The 21457-nt window shown below is 39.3% G+C and overlaps 1 protein-coding gene across 1 annotated transcript; it reads right to left on the reverse strand.

Annotated features, from left to right (window-relative positions):
* Positions 1-6: 6 nt before the first annotated feature.
* LOC121987185 (receptor-like protein kinase At3g21340) lies at positions 7-20944 on the reverse strand. Its single transcript, XM_042541078.1, has 11 exons — positions 20482-20944; positions 18925-19060; positions 18756-18827; positions 17834-17905; positions 17643-17723; positions 3731-3873; positions 3353-3627; positions 2673-2799; positions 2151-2213; positions 1879-2068; positions 7-653 (listed from the first exon to the last, which is right to left on the reverse strand). Exons 1-11 carry the CDS (start codon positions 20894-20896, stop codon positions 227-229), a joined length of 2001 nt encoding a protein of 666 aa, XP_042397012.1. The 5' UTR covers positions 20897-20944; the 3' UTR covers positions 7-226.
* Between the last annotated feature and the right edge of the window lie 513 nt (positions 20945-21457).

Consider the following 21457-nt stretch of genomic DNA (forward strand, 5'->3'; position numbering starts at 1 on the left):
AGAGAATGAACTAATGCTCATTTGTGTGAACTAGTACTGAGAAAATGGAGTTTGTTACAGATCAACAATCACCCTTCTGGGAGTGTTAAAGGCAAATAACAAAGAACTTAATCGAGAATGTTCATGACAAACCAAAGCAAACCAAACTAGCAATCATTCCATCCTCCACAACTTCACTTTTCCACACTAAAACAACACAACATCTGAATGTGAAACTAGACGAGAATTATCTTGCAAATGGAAGAGATGGTCCCGGTGTGTCTCCTTCAATTTCAAATGAACTCATTAGGCTTGTGTCAATATCTTCACTGTGTTTGAGCTTACTATTTAGGCGACCAACTTCGAGTTCCAAGCTATCCTTCAGCTCAAGTATTACCTTTGTCATTGTTGGTCTCCGGCTGCCTGATGCTTGTGTGCACTGTTCTGCCAGCTCTTCGACCTTCCAAGCAGAATTGGCATCAAATTGTCCTCCAAGTCTTGGATCCATAATGGCATCTATAGGCGTGTAGACAAGCTTTGAGGTCACCCGTTGCACTATATGAGGCTTTCCTGAGCTCGGTACAAGAGGAAATTGACCCGTTAAAAGTTCAAAAAGAAGCACCCCAAAACCATATACATCACTCTTGGCAGTGAGCTGCAAAGTGTTATGGTACCTAAACAGAGGATAGCAAGGAAATCAAATGAGCACCTTTTTCATGCAATCATAATTCATGAGCCAAAAACATCTCTATAAACTTCAATGAAGTATGTAAGTGTGTACAGAAAGTAGTTTGCATCTCATAGAGAAGCTATAGATAGGAAATGAAAGCTGACCAAGATAAGCAAGAGATTTAACTATGCCAAGCAAATGTAGATTAGAAAGATGGTTCACTCAAAGACGATGTGATGGACGACATCAGTATGCTTTGGGTGAAGCAGATATATTATCAGAAGTTTATTTAAGGCTGGACAAAGAAGTTTACATATGTGGAAATCATGACTGTGCAGTTTTGTTCTTCTGAATAAATATTATATATTACATTAACATTGTTTCACAAGCAACACACGACTATGGAATTCAAACTCCCTACAAAAGTTGGCATAAACAAGCCAGGACCAAGCTTAGCAGACTGATGACTATAATTGGGGTTAAAGCTGAGAAGACAATTATTAGTAAAATAATTCCAGAAAAGCAATGATGGACAACATCTATGGATGTAAAGTAGATAATCAGTTATCTTTTTTGATAATTTTGGTCAAATAATTAATCTATTCACAAGAATTACATGAAAAATAGGGTGAAATAAATGATTATCGATACTTTTTTGAAATCTGAATAGCTAACTGCCAAAAATGGTGTAATAGTAATTAAAATAATGGAAGACAGTATTGGATTGATCTCCAGTATCGATAGACAGCATTCAGGAGATATGTTGAAGGTATATTAACTAACTACTTACCCCAAAAGTACTGTTAACCCTTCTGTTTCATGTGTGAGTGTAGTTGACTAGATTGACTCAAATCTAACAAATGAATTGATTAAATTTCTTTTTTAGAAATTCCCCCTTTCATGTGTGGGTGGGATACATAATTTAGATTTTTCTTTGACTTTTGGACCCATTAACTTTTGTTCTGATACATGTTAAATTGATTAGCTAACTAGTAACTACATATCCTAAAGCTCAAATTATTAAACAAGGGATCAATTTTTAAATTTATATTGTAAACCATTAAGGCATCTATTTTATTTTATTTTACTTTTTTACTTTGTTGGAAGGAGCAAACTTTGAATTAAAATAGTCTGAATTTTTTTCTTTTGGTTTACCAACCTTAATGGATTATATGTTTTACCATGTAATGATAATTCAACAAAATTAAACAAGAGACTTGAAAACATACTCAGGATCAACATATCCAGGTGTTCCAACCACATTTGTAGACACATTAGTCTCGTTATCACCTCTGTAAGCCTTGGACAATCCAAAGTCAGCTATCTTTGCCTCTAGATCTGGTCCCAAGAGAATGTTAGATGGCTTCACATCTCTATGAATTATTGGTGGGAGGCACTTATGATGCAGATACTCTAGTCCTAGATCATGTTGAATAAAGAGTTAGCTATTAGATGAAAACTATTGTGGTAAGTAAGACATGCATAGTGCTTTTAGCCAAACCTTCTGCAGCTCCAATAGCAATTTTGAGTCGTTCACTCCAAGACAAGATTCTACCAGCTTTACCTGTAATAGCCATTTGATGCAATAGAAATGCTTAAGAAACTATTTAGTTAAATCAATGAGAATAACTGACATATGATCAATCTTATATTTTCCATACCTATCTAAGCCTAATTAGGTATAGTGGCTTGTCTACTATCTACATAGATTCTATTGACTATAACAATTATTTTTTTATTAGAAAATCAAATATGTGAAAACTTATGAAACAGTTTGCTACCTCTTTTAAAGGCTTCTCCTATAGATACCCAAGGAAAGATCTTTATCAAACTTTTGAGATATGTTGGAAGTTTAAATATGAGAATACAGCCTAATGTAGCTTAGAACTAATAACCACTAAGTCAGATCTTTTTTTTTAATAACAAAGAAACATAAATATTAGCTTCAAAGCAAGGAAACCAAAAAATTGAACAACATAATCTACTGCAAGAATTATTAGCAGTAATGCCATGGTTTCATAACCTATCAAATGATCATGAAGGTTTCCCTGAGCCATGTATTCATAAATAAGAGCCAAGCCTACTCCATCAATGCAGTATCCAATCAATTCAACCAGGTTCTTATGATGAATTCTTGTCAAATTCTGAACCTGCAGCATAACACACAAAATAGTATCCAACATGGTCTATGCAATGATGTGAAATTAAATAAGAATACAGATAAAGGATCCGGACATTTAGATGCTATAGAAGTATAATTCGTAATGACTTTTTTTTTTTTTTACAAATCTCACCTTTTGAGTTCATTCTAGAAAAAAAAATGTTTTAATTATTTTGTTTTTTTTTTCCCTTTATCCTCCCACTTCTTTTTTTAAAGAAAAGATTGCGTTAAGTTTTTTCATATAATTCTGATGCGTTAAACCATGAACTTTGTTCAAGTTGCAATATTAGTAATGCAGAAGAATCTTTCAACCATGTTTATTGACAACATCTATAACAAAACACTGAAAGAATTTTTTTTTCTTTCAAAGAATATGAACTATATGAATAGCCCCACATGGTCCTCCCTAAAATTTTAAGCTCGAAGAAGCATGCCATCTTAATTACCAAGTCCACTAGATGCATAAATTTCATCAGATCATCCATGCTCCAAGTACATCTGATCTTTGATATTTAAAGTTTTGGAAAGCTTAAATTAGTTACCTCAGCAACAAATTGCTTTTCCCCCTGTGGTGATGATTGAGAATGCAACTTGACAGCTACTTGCTTTCCATTTTCCAAACAACCATGAAATACAACTCCAAATCCCCCTTTCCCAATGTTCCGAGCGAAATTGTTAGTTATGCCAATCAACTGTGTGTATGAAAATGCCATAATACGAGGGTCTGCCCTCAGAGGATGAGACTGTGGAGGATGAGGCATATCATATAGACTATGTTTTTCCTCAAGATGTTTTTTGCCAGATTCAGGGACTAAACCTGTATCGCAAACCAAAAGATAATGGTTACAACATATCAAAGCCTACAGATCTTGGAAAGGAAATAAAATTGAAATTAAAGCATGCCACCAAGATTTACCTACCTGGATGACGTTTCCACATACACCGCCAAACAAATACCACAGCCATTAGTAGCACAAAACCCCCACCAATTACTGATATCACAATGATAATGGTCTTATTATTGTGGGAATGAGATGAGCTTGGAGGAGGAACATCATCAAATCTGGCATCAACCAATTTAAGCAGCAATAATCATATTCAGAAACCAATTGAAGGAATACTCACTCATTTGCACTTAATAACATATGGTAGATAACAAACAAGACTACTATGTAGTCCCCTTCTCATGTTTGTTTGCTTGAAAAAGGGCTAGGCTATTTCTTCAAGCACGAATCTTACAGCCTGTGCACACATCTTGAAGAAGTATTTTTTAAACTTTTCTTTTTCTTTTCCTTTTTGTTATTTCTTTACAAAATCCCTAGAATCCTAGCTATTTGGTGGCACCTAGAATCCTAGAAAATTATTTAGAGGCATTTAGATAATTATTTGGTCACACCTAGGGGTTGTAAAGATATGTTCAAAATTTCAGCATTCTAAATTGGTGGCACCTAAATAAACCATTTAGCAGGATCTTAATTTTATTAAAATTGAGTTTTGTTCATGAATATGCAAGCATGTGTGTGTGTGTGTGTGTGTGAGCTACCATTGCTCATGTGCGATATTTGTTCCACCAACAGAGCATCCATGAAGAACTGAAAATTTTGGAGGCAAACTACATTAAAAAAAAAAGTTTGATACTTTTCGAGGAAAAGATAGGTCCAAAAAGTGTGAATCCAGATGAAAGGGCTCTTAAAACCTTCTGGAACTAACCTTGTTCTGGGGCAGATATTTCCGTAATTTCTTTGATTGCAATATTTTTCTTTATGGGGCTTTTTATTTTGAAAGATGGAAGGGAAGAGGGAGAGGTGAAAAAAAAATGAAGGTATAGGAAAGTGGAGGGCATAGAGAGCAAGAAACAGGATTCCTTGATCTTGTTTACTTTGACTGAAAGAAGACAACAAATAAGAAAAAAATAAAAACAAAAATTGATCGGTCAGTTGATTGGCAATGGTCTCTGGACTAGTAGCAATCCAACTAGCCATGAGGTCCTTCAATTGATATTTGGACAACAATGTGGGACCTGCTGGAAACAGGCCTTGCCAACGGGTCAACGAACTATATTGTCCTCCCTCTCATCTTGTTCCTATGATTTGAACAAAATGGACAAAGTGAAGGTTTGTAGTTTTCAATTCTTTCCCTCTAAATAAGCATAGTTAAAATATTTTCCTTCTCTTTTTCCGTCCAACCCTTGTGTTAATGTTGGATGCACAACATTTAATCCAGAGTTTTGATATATAACTAAGGTTAAAATTAGGTTAGTTGTGATCTAACCAGTTGGGTCAAGTTTGCAGGTGCAGCTTACTTGATAGGTATACCTATCAAAGTCCTGGTTGTGAACCCGACATTGACTAATTCCTAGTGGATCTAGGCATGTTAAGTCCTGAATGGAATTAAACATGAACTAAGTCTTGGTTGGAGACCAAGAAACAAATTCCTAGCTGGAGGTTAGGTGAATCGAGTCCAGGTGATTAAGGCTCGGCAGACAAATTCCTAACTGGATGCTAGGTGAAACAAGTTCAAGTGATTAAGGCTCGACTGACAAATTCCTAGCTAGGTGCTAGGTGAATCAAGTTCAGGTGGAGTTGGCTAGGAGCTGAAGGTTTAGCAAATAAGTCTAAGTGGAAGCAGTTGGAAGCTATGACTTGACACCTCAGTTTAGATGAGTCGGCTCGAAGTTGAACATCTAGACTCAACGTAAGTGCGAGCAGCTTTACATTATATATCCTACTCATTACGTGTAACCACTGCAGGGCAGCATGTTCTTCGACGGTTCCAAGCAAATGGATAGAGTCTGAGGGTGACTTACTAGTGTTAACTCTTGACAAAGGGATTACGAAGGGTCTAGACAGCCTTATAGGGTCCAGGCAATCAGAGGATATTGGCAACGTGAGCAGCTTCCCAGCGACAAGGAGATGACGCTATTAGCAAACCGAACAAGGTGGTCAAGATAAAGTTTGACCTGCCCAGGTGATCGGATGGCGTACGGGCGACCAAAGAAGCTTTGTTAATGTCAACTTACGGATAGAAGTTGTAGACACATCAACACCTATATAGGTGACCGGGAAGGCTCTAGGCCACCGAAAGAGTTCTATATAAGGAGCTTCGAGGGATAGCTTGAAAATCACTCATCTACATAGAATTCACTTTTGTTCTCGTGCTCTAAGTGCTCCTTCACCTTCTGTGCTGCGACACGCTGCGACTTATGCTTCATTTCTAGTCAGCAATACCTAGAGTAACATTTTCATTTGTTTTAGTGTTGCTTGATTTGTTTCATTGTGCTTTAATTTTTAGCTTCTTTTTTTATATGGTTTATCCACCTAGGAGAAATTTAGAAATAAGAATCATATTTTATAACTATTGTGTGTTTATACTTTTGGTTTGACTAATCAATTTGCATGCTTAAACTCTTAGCTAAATCTATTGCATGCTCTTATGCATTTGTCATACTTGATTGAATCAGTTTAAGTAAATTTCATTTCCACTATTCTAACTCTGATTGATTCAATCACTTTATTTATTATCTACTCATTTTTTAAATTCATAACACTATTCACCCCCCTCATGTGCCAATTTCGATCCTACACCTTGCCTCTATGTCCTTTCACCTAATTGTATAGGGCCTAAGCATTACATGTATTGGTATGAAAGAGGATTGGACCAATCTATACCTTTTTTGCTTCAGTGTTCCAAAGTTACAATCATATCAAGGCTATGATGCTATTAAAGATACTATTTCTATGGTATAATGAACTGTCCTAGTAGCTTTGTAGACATTGAAAAATTTTCTATATCAGGAATGATGAAAAACATCAAATATACCTCTTCCTCTCACCAAGTCATGTTTGTACCAATTACTAGGGTGAACTATATGTATTTTATCAGTTAGCTTTATGCAAAGCATATCACTAACAAATCCAAATCAATTAAATCATATTTTATTACACCAACTAAAGTTTTCTTTGATCTCTCACTATTCTTTACAAAAGGGTAGTCCAGTGCACAAAGTTTCCACCCATGCGGGATCCCAAAAAAGAATCTATTGTACGCAACCTTACCTTGCTTTGCAATAGGTTGTTTCCGAGACTCGAACATGTGAGCTCTAGGTCACATGGTAGCAACTTTAGCATTGAACCAAGACTCTCACTATTCTTCATACTTCACTTTAATTGATTATGTTCTAACTATAGAGTTTATTTGTAACCTTTGAATGTTTCCATACCATCTTAAAAAAAAAACTATATACCTCTATTTTATGTCTATTGGAACTACATCTAACTGCTGTAAATTATCATCCTTTCTAGTACTTCATTCATCAATCTTCATACTTTTACTACTAGATAACTCAATATACCAATCCATAAAGTGCAATGAATTGCACTACAAAGCTTAATTTTTCCTTTTAGCCTAAGAGACATGCCTCACGCAAGACTCCTATAGCTTCTCTCCTTTTCAACCACTCATTTTGTCCTAAATACGATATTTTCATACATATCTCATTCTTGCAGAATGATAGGGTCAAAATATCTAAATCTCTTAGAAAAATTCATATTCTATTAATTCCTTTGATTCTTTTCAGATTAGTAAAATTAGCTCACATATATTCAATTTTAGTTTTACTTATTATTTTCTCCACAATCAAGCTTTGAATCTAATTTATGTATACTCTCATTAATTAGCACAATAGCATTTGCAAATAAGATTCATTGCAGAGGTTTATCTTGAATATATGGTGAGTTCATCTAGAATACTAAAAGGTAAGGACTTGAAATTGACCCACGATATTAACTTACAATTATAAGGAAACTTTAATCCCCTATAATATATATGTTGGATCTCCTCTTCTTCATCTTCCTTGAAGTGATTCCTCTATCTTTGTCCTAATCGGTGCCACCATAACCATGTGTCGGTATGCATGCTTGGCATCAAAATAGTATTGTTCTGACCAATGATTGATACTCTTATTTGAAATGATACTTTAAACATTGGTCAAATCTTTAACAACATTTATAAGTCAATTCTCTCATGTAGCTAGATAATTACAAAGTAAGCATTTCCTAGCCAAAGTAACAAGTGAGATCCAATTTTTAGAACATTGTCAAGTTATGAACTAAAAAATTCAACTTGCAAACAATTCCAAGAGGATAGTAAAGGTAACCAGCAACTCTGATAAAGATTGTCTATAAATATATTTATCAATTACCATCCACAATCATGCTTTTTGTGACCGATTAATTGGGTTATAACTTGTGACAGCATTCCCTAATCAAACCAACAAATTCAATCCAATTTTTGAACATTGTAAAGTTGTGAACTAAAATATTCAAATTGACAACCATTCCAATAAGATAGTGAGAACCTAACTATGTATTTCTTACCCTAGTGTTCACTTGTGGATCCACCTTTTGTTGTGTAAATAAAAAAATGTAAAGTAGATATGCTCTAACATCAAGAAAAGGCTTATCTTTATTTGGGATTCAGCTGTTAGGTACCATATAAACAACCTAAGTTCCCAATTGTTAGGATCCTTCGTACGGCTAGAGAGAGGGGGTGTGAATAGCCGACCCCAAATCTCTCGCGTTTCTTCCTACAATTCGTTAGCGCAGCGGAAAATACAAAGAAACGAAAGAGAAGAAAACCAAACCTTAACACGAGGATGTAACGAGGTTCGGAGATTAGGGCTCCTACTCCTCGGCGTGTCCGTAAGGTGGACGAGTCCAGTCAATCCGTCGGTGGATGAGTCCCCGGAGAACCGGCTAATACAATATACTCCTTGTGGGTGGAGAAACCTCGCCACAAACGTTTGCAACAGCAAACAAAGAGTACAAGAACAAAGAGTAAGCAAGAAATACAATAAGAATACACAAGCACTCTACCAATCTTGCTTTCTCGTCGACTGGAGTCCGGATGAAGCAGCAGCTTCAAAAACTCTAACAGCAGCAGCTGTTCCAGTCGGGGAAGCTCACGCGAAGCTTTGGACGAGCTCAACAAAACTCAAGCACAGCAGCACTTAGCAACAGGAAGGAGGAAGAAGAGCGGTCGCACAGAAGATGCCCTCGATCCTTTTATACCTGCGAAGAAGACAACGAGAAAACTAGCCGTTGCAATGCAACGGCTAGAACCCTGATCGGTCTGCAGACCGATCAGGTGTCGCGATCGGAGCTCTGATCGGTCTGTGGACCGATCAGGCCCTTCGCTGATCGGTCCCCAGACCGATCAGCCAGTGTACAGAACCTTCTGTGCGTACTCTGATCGGTCTGTGGACCGATCAGGCTCTGTCCTGATCGGTCCCCAGACCGATCCCAGCTCTCCCAGCTCTCTCACAGACAGAGAATCGCACTCGTCTCTTGATCGGTCGTGGAGACCGATCAGGCATACACCTGATCGGTCCAGGGACCGATCAGGAGCTTCTTTTCTCCGCTTCTGATCGTTGCCCGTCTCTGATCTGATTCTGATCGGTCACCAGACCGATCAGGGCAAACGCAGTATCACTGGATCGGTCACCAGACCGATCCAAACTTCTCAGCCCTAAACCTAAGGCTTCCACACCAACATCCGGTCAACCTTGACCTGTTGGTATATCATACCTAGCATCCGGTCACTCCCTTGACCTGCTAGCACTCCCCGCTAAGTGTCCGGTCAATCCCTTTGACCCACCCAGACGTCCGATCATCCCTGATCCATCTGGATTTTCCTCTTCGTGCCAAGTATCCGATCACTCTCTTGACCTACTTGGACTTTCCAACACCAGAAGTCCGATCATCCCTGATCCATCTGGATTTTCCCTTGCCTGGTTTCACTCACCAGGACTCTCCAACTGCCTAACATCCCAGTTAGGACTTTCCCACTGCCTGGCTTCACTCACCAGGACTTTCCACACTGCCTAACATCCCAGTTAGGACTTTCCCACTGCCTGGCTTCACTCACCAGGACTTTCCAACTGCCTAACATCCCAGTTAGGACTTTCCCTCGTGCCAAGCTCCCTGCTTGGACTTTTCCAGTGCCAAGTCTCCATACTTGGACTTTTCCCGTGCCAAGTCTCCATACTTGGACTTTTCTAGTGCCAAGCTCCCTGCTTGGACTTTTCCGTTGCCAAGTCTCCATACTTGGACTTTTTCCCGAATCAGGTCAACCAGGTCAACCTTGACCTACGGTTGCACCAATAATCTCCCAAACATCTATTCTTGTCCCATATCAAGAATAGAACTCTCTCACAAGAGTCAAACATCAACATGCAACTCAACTAGGTCAATCTTGACCTAAGGTTGCATCAACAATCTTCCCAAGTCAAACATCAAAATACAACTCTGTTAGGATCTCTTCGTACGGCTAGAGAGGGGGGTGTGAATAGCCGCCCCAAATTCTCGCGTTCTTCCTACAGTTAGGGTTAGTCGCAGCGGAAATACAAGGAAGAAACTAAGGAGAAGAAAAACAAACCGATGTAACGAGGTTCGGAGATGAACTCCTACTCCTCGGCGTGTCCGTAAGGTGGACGAAGCCTATCAATCCGTCGGTGGATGAGTCCCCGGAAAACCGGCTAATACAATATACTCCTTGTGGGTGGAGAAACCTCGCCACAAACGTTTGCAACAGCAAACAAAGAGTACAAGTACAAAGAATAAGCAAGAAATACAATAAGAATACACAAGCACTCTACCAATCTTGCTTTCTCGTCGACTGGAGTCCGGATGAAGCAGCAGCTTCAAAAACTCTAACAGCAGCAGCTGTTTCAGTCGGGGAAGCTCACGCGAAGCTTTCGGAAGGAACTCAACAGAGCTCTTATCGCAGCCCACAAATCTTCAGCAGAAGAGAAGAAGGAAGGCAGAAGTATCCCTGTAGAAGCTCTCAGCCCCTTTATACCTGCGAAGAAGAAATAGCGAAGAAACTAGCCGTTGCGTCGCAACGGCTAGAACCCTGATCGGTCTGTGGACCGATCAGGCAACATCCTGATCGGTCTGCAGACCAATCAGGGAAGAAGCCTATGCTTCTGTTCCGTCCCTGATCGGTCCATGGACCGATCAGGAAACCTCTTGATCGGTCCACAGACCGATCAGGGAACCTCCTGATCGGTCTACGGACCGATCAGGCTTCTTTCTCCGCTGCCACTGATCTCCTTCTGATCGGTCTCCAGACCGATCAGATAACCATCAGTAGCATACTGATCGGTCACCAGACCGATCAGATGAGCCATGTATCATTGGATCGGTCTGCAGCCCGATCCAAACTTTTCAGCCCTAAACCTAAGGCTTCCACACCAACATCCGGTCAACCTTGACCTGTTGGTACATCATGCCTAGCATCCGGTCACTCCCTTGACCTGCTAGCACTCCCCGCTAAGTGTCCGGTCAATCCCTTTGACCCACTTAGACTTTTCAACACCAGAAGTCCGATCATCCCTGATCCATCTGGATTTTCCCTTGCCTGGTTTCACTCACCAGGACTTTCCAACTGCCTAACATCCCAGTTAGGACTTTCCCACTGCCTAACATCCCAGTTAGGACTTTCCCACTGCCTGGTTTCACTCACCAGGACTTTCCACACTGCCTAACATCCCAGTTAGGACTTTCCCACTGCCTGGCTTCACTCACCAGGACTTTCCAGCTGCCTAACATCCCAGTTAGGACTTTCCCTCGTGCCAAGCTCCCTGCTTGGACTTCTCCGTGCCAAGTCTCCATACTTGGACTTTTCCAGTGCCAAGTCTCCATACTTGGACTTTTCCCGTGCCAAGTCTCCATACTTGGACTTTTCGCGTGCCAAGCTCCCTGCTTGGACTTTTCCAATGCCAAGTCTCCATACTTGGACTTTTCGCGTGCCAAGCTCCCTGCTTGGACTTTTCCCGAATCAGGTCAACCTTGACTTTAGGTTGCAGCGCCCTGCTTGGACTTTTCCCGAATCAGGTCAACCAGGTCAACCTTGACCTAAGGTTGCACCTACAATCTCCCAAACACCTATTCTTGTCAAACATCAAGAATAGAACTCTCTCACGAGTGTCAAACATCAACATGCAACTCAACTAGGTCAACCTCGACCTAAGGTTGCACCGACAATCTTCCCAAGTCAAACATCAAAATACAACTCGAGTCAAGTCACCTCGAGTCGGGTCAACCAGGTCAACCTTGACCTAAGGTTGCACCAACAATCTCCCCCTTTTTGATGTTTGACAAAACCCATAATCAAGTTAGGTTAACCCGATAACCTAACTTAGGTTTTCCAACCATCTTCCAATGTCCAATGTTCTTTCCTTGAACATTCTCTGGACATTCTCCCCTTAGGTTAACCCGATAACCTAACTTGGGTTCTCCAATAATTCTCCCCCTTTTTGACACACATCAAAAAGAATTTCAATGTTCTTTTCTTGAACATTCCTTGACATTCTTTCCCTAGCTTAGGTTAACCCGATAACCTAACTTGGGTTCTCCAATAATTCTCAAATGAACACTCTCCCCTTTTTGACACACATCAAAAAGAAAAAGGAGGGTATCAAGGTCAAGAGTTTCTTCCTAATGAAAGTCCCATACCTTTCATTGAAACTCTTAATTTCCCCCTTGATACTAAACTCAACAATCAACTTAGTGATAATCCCATATCACTAATCCTCAAAAGTCTTAAGGAGTAAAAACTCCCCCTAAAAGTCAACTCCCCCTTGACAATTAGGTAAAACTTCCCCTAAAGATCAACTCCCCCTTGACCATTGCACCAACAATGTCTTGGCGAGTTTCAAACCTTTAGAAATCCACAAAACCCAACTTCCAGCTGAAATTTCAGACCAACAGCTGAAAATCAGAAACTGGCACGCTCTGATCGGTCCCCAGACCGATCAGCCCCATGCGATCCACACTCTCCTGGATCGGTCCGCGACCGATCCACACTATCCTGGACCGATCAGAATCCTCTCTGATCGGTCCACAAGACTGATATCAGAGTTTCTGAATTTCCTTCCCGAAATTCAGAAACTCCTAGAAAATTCCAGAAAATTCGAAAAATTGTGAAATTTTGAGGATACATTCCTCATAACATATACTATCATGGAAAAATAGTTTTCTATGAGAATAACTTCCATTTTCAAATCTTGATACAAAATTCAAAAACTTTGAAATAGTTCAAAGTTAACTCAACTTTGTATCACAATGTTCAATGATGAATGCTATCACTAGGAAAGCTTCATCAAGGTTTTTCAAATCAATTTTAAAATGCTTTTAAAACCATTTGAATTTAGGACCATAATCTTAGGGCTAAATGTACATGACTTGTACACAAGCTTTCCCTATGATCCTCCATTTCTTGAATTAGGCTCATCTAGGTACAAGAACTATGCACCTTGATCCTAACTCATGATCCTAATATCTCACACACATCTAAGGTGTATCAAACCACATCCATGTCAATTTTGATGTGAGATATGGGTTTAGGTATCTTAGACTAAGGTCTCATGCATTTTCTAAACACAACTTTGATCTCAATATCAAAATGTGTTTTTCATCCTTAAATCAATTCAATTGATTATTAATGCAAGAGATGATGACATGGCATAAAATGGTATCATAAATGAAAACATGTGCCAATGTCATGATGTCATGGCATAAAGTTTGAAACTTAAATAAACATGACATAAAAACTAGCCTAAGCATTATCATGACATTTCAAATGATCATAAATTAAATATGATGTCATGACATGGCATATGGCAAACAACCATGGTAAGTTAACACAAATAAAATACCTAGATTACCTATCTAAGTATCCTTAATCACTTAGCTAACTTAAATTCTAATCCTAGATTGCCCATATATCCCTAAGAAAACCAAAATCCCAATTATGGTATTTCTCTAGGTTTTCTTAAATTTTGCCAAATAAGATTAAAATCGATATTTTTCAAATATGGCACAATTTACTCTTCAAGGAGTAAACGATAATTCCTTTTCATTTTCAAAGGTTCACAAAACCTTGAAAATGCTCCTTGAGTGTCAATTTCCTCAAAGTTGGGTTAACTACCCTTCTTATTGGAGTTGACACTCTCTAACCCATCTATGGGATAGAGAAGATACTCCTAGGAACCCAATATCTATGTGAGCTCATTGGGTTCACTAAATATTCACTAGGGATGACTTCCCTAGCAACCCTCCTAATGACCCTCCTAGGCTTTGAAGCCTTGGTCATTTGGGACTCATCAAGATCAACTCTAGGGGTGACTCCCCTTGTGACCTTGGTGGTGGTCTTCCTAGCCCTAGGTTTTGTTCCATAATCGAATGGAACACTATGATAAGTGGGTTTGACCACTTGGGACTTAGGTTTGTGACTCAACCCTTTCTTGTCCTTGGACTTGGGTTTTTGACTCTTAAACCCTAGGGATGACTTCTCCATGTTCTTAAGAGTCTTTTCCAAAGTATCAAGTCTTGACTTCAAGACTTGATTCTCCTTCTCTAATACCTCAATTTTTGATTTATCACTCTTCCTTGAGGTATTCCTAGGCATATGTCTAGTTGATTTAGGATTCCTACCTAGGTTATCCTTAGCCTTAGATGGGTTGATCCTAGGGTTAGCCTTTCTAGAATTATCCTTATCTAGATTCACATGTTTAGCTCCTAAGCACATGTATTGGTTCCTAAAGTTAACATGCTTATCATTATTAACAATTGCAACAAAACTACTAGCATGAGTTTTATTAGAATTGCAATAATGAACCTTAGAGATTACCTTAGGGTTTGCCTTAGCTCCCCCTATCGATGTGCTCGGTCTCTTGTCCTTGTGAGATTGCCTCCCCCTCGGACATTGGCTCCTATAGTGTCCCCTTCGCTTGCATTGGAAACACACCACGTGCTCCTTGCCCTTGCGTGTCGGGACTCCGGCTTCCTTGACTTTTGGCGCCGGTGGAGTCTTTCTAACCCTCTTTGGACACTTACTCTTGTAGTGCCCAAATTCCCTACACTCAAAACACATTATATGCAATTTACTTGAACTTAAAGTGTTTGAGTTACCTAGGGTTGAGGATGAATGGATGCTCTCTTCTTCATCCCTCCCGGAGGTAGAAGCTTCTTCTTCGTGCTCCGATCTTGAAGAAGAACTCACTTCCTCTTCTTCTTTAGATGTTGAGTAACCCTCAACTTCCAATTTGCTCCCTTCATGATGTGAGCTACTTGGCTCACTAGGCTCCTCTTCATGGCTTGAAGTGGAGCTCTCTTCATGGTACTTGGCCAAGTTATCCCATAATTCCTTGGCATTGTTGTAACCTATCTTACACAAGATGTTAGTAGGCAATGAAAATTCAATTATTTTCGTTACCTCTTCGTTGATTTCGGATTTGTGAATTTGTTCTCTTGTCCACTCCTTCTTCTCAAGTGGTTTTCCTTCCTTATCCACCGGAGGAGTAAATCCTTCTTGTACACAAAACCAATTCATTATGTTAGTCATAAGAAAATACTTCATCCTTACCTTCCAATACGCGAAGTCGCCGCATTCGTAGAAGGGTGGAATGGTGACGTCTTCTCCATAGAGATCCATTCTCTAGCTTTGCTCCCACGGGTGTTGATCCGTCGAAGAGCGGCCTTGCTCTGATACCACTTGTTAGGATCTCTTCGTACGGCTAGAGAGGGGGGTGTGAATAGCCGCCCCAAATTCTCGCGTTCTTCCTACAGTTAGGGTTAGTCGCAGCGGAAATACAAGGAAGAAACTAAGGAGAAGAAAAACAAACCGATGTAACGAGGTTCGGAGATGAACTCCTACTCCTCGGCGTGTCCGTAAGGTGGACGAAGCCTATCAATCCGTCGGTGGATGAGTCCCCGGAAAACCGGCTAATACAATATACTCCTTGTGGGTGGAGAAACCTCGCCACAAACGTTTGCATCAGCAAACAAAGAGTACAAGTACAAAGAATAAGCAAGAAATACAATAAGAATACACAAGCACTCTACCAATCTTGCTTTCTCGTCGACTGGAGTCCGGATGAAGCAGCAGCTGTTCCAGTCGGGGAAGCTCACGCGAAGCTTTCGGAAGGAACTCAACAGAGCTCTTATCGCAGCCCACAAATCTTCAGCAGAAGAGAAGGAAGGAGGTATCTGCAGAAGCTCTCGACCCCTTTATACTGCGAAGAAGAAATAGCGAAGAAACTAGCCGTTGCGTCACAATGGCTCTCGATCGGTCTGTGGACCGATCAGCAACCTCCTGATCGATCTGCGGACTATGAAGAAGCCTATGCTTCTGTTCCGTCCCCGATCGGTCCATGGACCGATCAGAAACCGATCGGACGCATCGGTCAGACACCGATCGGTCTACGGACCGATCAGCTTCTCCGCTGCCACCGATCTCCTTCGATCGGTCTCCGGACCGATCAGATCAATAGCATACTGATCGATCACCGATCGGTCACCGGACCGATCGATGAGCCATGTATCATTGGATCGGTCTGCAGCGCGATCCAAACCTTTCAACCCTAAACCTAAGGCTTCCACACCAACATCCGGTCAACCTTGACCTGTTGGTACATCATGCCTAGCATCCGGTCACTCCCTTGACCTGCTAGCACTCCCCGCTAAGTGTCCGGTCAATCCCTTTGACCCACTTAGACTTTTCAACACCAGAAGTCCGATCATCCCTGATCCATCTGGATTTTCCCTTGCCTGGTTTCACTCACCAGGACTTTCCAACTGCCTAACATCCCAGTTAGGACTTTCCCACTGCCTAACATCCCAGTTAGGACTTTCCCACTGCCTGGTTTCACTCACCAGGACTTTCCACACTGCCTAACATCCCAGTTAGGACTTTCCCACTGCCTGGCTTCACTCACCAGGACTTTCCAGCTGCCTAACATCCCAGTTAGGACTTTCCCTCGTGCCAAGCTCCCTGCTTGGACTTCTCCGTGCCAAGTCTCCATACTTGGACTTTTCCAGTGCCAAGTCTCCATACTTGGACTTTTCCCGTGCCAAGTCTCCATACTTGGACTTTTCGCGTGCCAAGCTCCCTGCTTGGACTTTTCCAATGCCAAGTCTCCATACTTGGACTTTTCGCGTGCCAAGCTCCCTGCTTGGACTTTTCCAGTGCCAAGTCTCCATGCTTGGACTTTTCGCGTGCCAAGCTCCCTGCTTGGACTTTTCCCGAATCAGGTCAACCAGGTCAACCTTGACCTAAGGTTGCACCTACAATCTCCCAAACACCTATTCTTGTCAAACATCAAGAATAGAACTCTCTCACGAGTGTCAAACATCAACATGCAACTCAACTAGGTCAACCTCGACCTAAGGTTGCACCGACAATCTTCCCAAGTCAAACATCAAAATACAACTCGAGTCAAGTCACCTCGAGTCGGGTCAACCAGGTCAACCTTGACCTAAGGTTGCACCAACAAACTCGAGTCAAGTCAACTCGAGTCGGGTCAACCAGGTCAACCTTGACCTAAGGTTGCACCAACACCAATAACAAAGAAATCAGGGTGTAGCATGAATTTTATGATCTAGGCAGTCCCAATTCATAGTCAAACTAGGAAAAGGAGAACGAAAAATTTCATGGCCGGGTGGAGAGATAAGATACTCACTTTCAGCAATACTAGGATTCTAATCATGAATAGACATAGTCATACTGATTCTGAATAATATAAATACGAGATACCAACAAACACACATCTAATGTGATACATGTTGCTGAAATTGTCATAGTTAAGGTGTCCATGTGCCATCTAACTCACGTTAACAAGTTAATCTCTGCGTCCTAATAGGTGCCTTGTATTAAGAGAGAGATCAAATTTGCTTTGTAGAATTGACTAAATCAGTTAACAGTTGGAAGAAAGATTTCTTAAGAGAACATTGATGTCAAAGTTCAACATAAGAAATTATAGCAAACACTTACATAATCTGTAGCAGCCCATCATTCACTCTTCTACTAAGTGAAGGAGGTATCGTCTTATTAATGTTGGTTTGCATGAAATATCTAAGGAAAAAAAAGCAAAGAAAATTAATATATTACAAGAGATCTTGTGTCATTGATTCTTTTATTAATTTGATAATAGATAGGAAATAAACCATTGGTGAAAGACTTACAGAACTTTAAGATGGGACAATTTTCCTAATGCATCAGGTATCATTCCTGTTAAGTTATTGTAAGATAGATCCCTGAAATTAACAACGAAATTAGAGTTCCAAGTCATCCCTTGAACAAAGCAACCAAGGTACATGAAAAGTTCACACCTACTAACAATATCGTATCAGTGCTCTACATATAATCAATCAACTTGGTGTAGACTGCATAGACACATGTAACTCTCATGCAATACTGGTGGTCTAGTTACGGATCATGAGCAAAAGGGTTGACGATAAGCAATATGGTCAAGATTGGCAACCTAGAATGATCATATGGGAATGTGTACTATACCATTGATGAAATGAATGTATATGTACAATTATGAACATTAAAGAATGATAAAATGATATTTTCTTCATTCTGTAAGATAATTTATGCAAGATTGACATAAAACAAAAGTGGGAAATTTTGTAATAGAAGATAATAAATAGTAGCTTGTACCTTAAGAAAGTAACCGTGGAATACTAATTATGAAAATAAGTTTAATTGTAAATAAAATAAAAAATTTATCAGAAGAAAATACAAAATATACAAGTATTGCAGAAAACACAGTTGCATGCCTGAAGTTCAGAAGGCGCCAACTGATCCTACTATAACCACAGTGTTTTCTATGTTAGTTCCAATTGTGAAAAAATGAATAATATGATAATAGGACAAGACATGCATAGATAGAAAGAATTATATGTAAGTTTGGTGTTTCCAACATTTGCACAAAATATACGTTTTAAGTACTTAGTACTCAGAACCAAGACAATATAATTATATACATATCCTTCAACAACAAACACAGAAAGGAAAGGACTTTCAGGATTACTTTCACGGTCAAGGTGCAAGTATATAAATATATAATCAAGGTACTTATAACAAAACATCAGCACTTACAGATAATTGATTGCTGAAAGCTCACTGAAGGAAGGGGATATTTCACCAGTTAGTTCACTAGAAGACAGATTTCTGCAAACAATCAAATTCACCTTATAAATTTAAATATTTTAGTATTTTAGAACAGTCATTGTTTTAATAATCTATTTTTCTTCGGTAGATAACTCACACAGCTGTGATACTCGGAGGCTCTGAAATATAGCTACAATTCAAACCAGCCCATCTATATTCTACTGGTGAACAGGGATCACCTGTCCATTGCTTCTTCACTTTGTATTGAGCCTTGATGGCGTTAATGGCATCAACTAGTTATCAATAGCCAGTAAACAAAGAAATCAATCAGCACAATGCACTAACTATTGTTTGTGAAGAAGAACCATGCAAATTAAAAAGAGAAACAAAGCAAGCACGACTACGACGCAATTAAGAAAGTAACAAAATAGATCTGAAAATAAATTGTTAGTTTTTGTCTGAATAGCAAAGTCCTACATAGAAAACCAACGAACATAAATGTTGTAAATCTAATAGCAGACTATTTTGACTTCAGGCAGTTTTATGCCATCAACATATCCTATCACACGAGCAAATTAAGAATAGGATTGGCAGAAAGTTATGCTCTAGTGGACAATTTTCTTAGTTTCAAACTCATCTGCAGTTAGAAATGAATGAAGTTACCAAGGAACCAGTTGGGTCCTACATAAAAGAAATAATCACGTAGAAAGAGACACCTACTTACAAAATGAAACAGCATAAAAATAGAGAACAATGATTTAGTAAAAGTTTTCTAGAGCATCTGCAAAAACTATTACAATTGATGAATTCTGTTGAAATAAGAAAAACTAAAAATTTTAGTTTTCATTCTGCCTTTAAAATTTCAAACTGCCATAGCATTTTTCTTATTCTCTATTTCATTGGGTTTTTTTTTGTTACAACCTTCAAGATTTACCTCAAATTGTTAACATGTATTATCTTTTTTTAATTGCCTCCTTGACCACATAATTAAGGTACCTGAATTTGAATGGTTCAGGCCGCGAATAAGATGACTAAATAAAGCACAGTTTTAATTATTTAGCTTTTAGGTTATTTAAATTTGTAAAAGCGAAGTTTGAATATTCAAGAGCTAAAAGTAACTTAATCAAATATCTATTGCCCATGTAGTTATCATGCATAAGATGAGAATTTCACATGCAAGTACGACTACGACCCTTTCTTAAATGGGTTGATGGGGGCGCTAGAGGCGAGTGAATCGCCTTTTACCACATAAGATGAGAATTTCAGCTAACCCTTTCGTGCATGTGGGCGATATCTTGCCTCGCGACACCTTCCATAAAATCTTTCTTGTTTTTATTAGAAATATTATTTAATAATGTTGATGAAATTTAATATCTCAAATATCAACGTTCGAACAATCAGAATATGCATCTTCTTTTGTTTTTACTCATTAAAGTTTTAATCTTTACTAACAAGCACTTTAAATTTCACAAAAGTCTAAACACTTGGTGCCAACTCGTGTTATATAGTGTTGAAAAATTAATATGGTAAAGAATATGCCCAAAAAACTCCACTTTTTCCCCGTTAAAAATAAAAATGAACGAAGAGATCGAATAAAAGCATCAAGGAAGCAATTCGTCGGGTGTCTGGTAGGCAACATTTGGTCAACAAAAACAAAGATCACAACTTCAAATTTGCCATTAGAAAAAACAAATTTATGTTGCAGACAACGTACCATCTCCGTCATTGGTCGTCACGTTCTCGAGCTTCATGGCGGAAAACACCTCCACGGCATTCAAGATAGGAGGCAGGTTGAAGCTGTCGTTGGGCTTGATATCCCAATGATAGGTATAGTTTTGATTGATGGGGGCGACACTGCAGACGAATCCCGCCACAAGGTAGTGAGGGGTGTAGTTCGCTTCCCAGATCTCGCCGTTGAGAAAGATGTCGAAGGCCCTGGACTGATTGGGGAGGAGGGCGTCGAACTCGGAGAAGTAGAAGTTGGCGTAGAACTGATTGTAGCGAAATCCGGTGGCGGCGAAGTCCCAGAAGAATTCAATGTCCGTGACGCCGCCGACGCCGGAGGGGGTGACCGCTGTCTGCATGACGGCCACCGGCACCCTGTACTCGTCATTGGAGGCGTATTGCATCGACTGAGTGGTGTTGATGTCCACTCTCTCCAAATGCGATCGTACGGATCCGTCGGGTACCTAATTCATTTAATTATGCAATTTTGATTGGAATAATATTTTTTATACTGTAACAGCTGAAATAGGGTATTTTAATGATTAGCTAAAAAAAACAGAGCGTTTTTATTTTAAGGAAAATTTACATGCAGTCCCTCCCTATTGATAAATATAATTTTACATATAATCTTCTTTGAAATAAATCTTTGTTTTTATTCCTAGTTAAATATATTTATCTAATTGTCCCTGATATTTTAAGTATTAAAAATGAGTATAATTTCTTTTAAATTCAGTACATTAAACTAGCATCTAATATATTTTCTATCAAATTGAGCACAATTCTTAGATTTTCTTTAAATGATACTCAATTGGATGGAAAATATACTAAATTTTCTTTAAATGGTGCTAAATTTAGAAGAAATTATATTAAGTAGGAAAAAAGTCGTACTCAATTTAATAGAAAATATACTCGATTCTAATTTAAAGTGTTGAATTTAATAGGAATTATACTCATTTTTAGACTAT

Source organism: Zingiber officinale, chromosome 5B, assembly GCF_018446385.1.
Source record: "Zingiber officinale cultivar Zhangliang chromosome 5B, Zo_v1.1, whole genome shotgun sequence".
Taxonomy (NCBI): domain Eukaryota; kingdom Viridiplantae; phylum Streptophyta; class Magnoliopsida; order Zingiberales; family Zingiberaceae; genus Zingiber; species Zingiber officinale.

Coding starts and splice junctions, on each gene's coding strand:
- LOC121987185 (XM_042541078.1), bottom strand. CDS start 20,896: ATGCAATACGCCTCCAATGACGAGTACAGGGTGCCGGTGGCCGTCATG. Junction 2,800..3,352: donor AAAAGCAATTTGTTGCTGAG/GTAACTAATTTA, acceptor GTTATGCTGCAG/GTTCAGAATTTGACAAGAAT. Junction 654..1,878: donor CCTGGATATGTTGATCCTGA/GTATGTTTTCAA, acceptor TCCTCTGTTTAG/GTACCATAACACTTTGCAGC.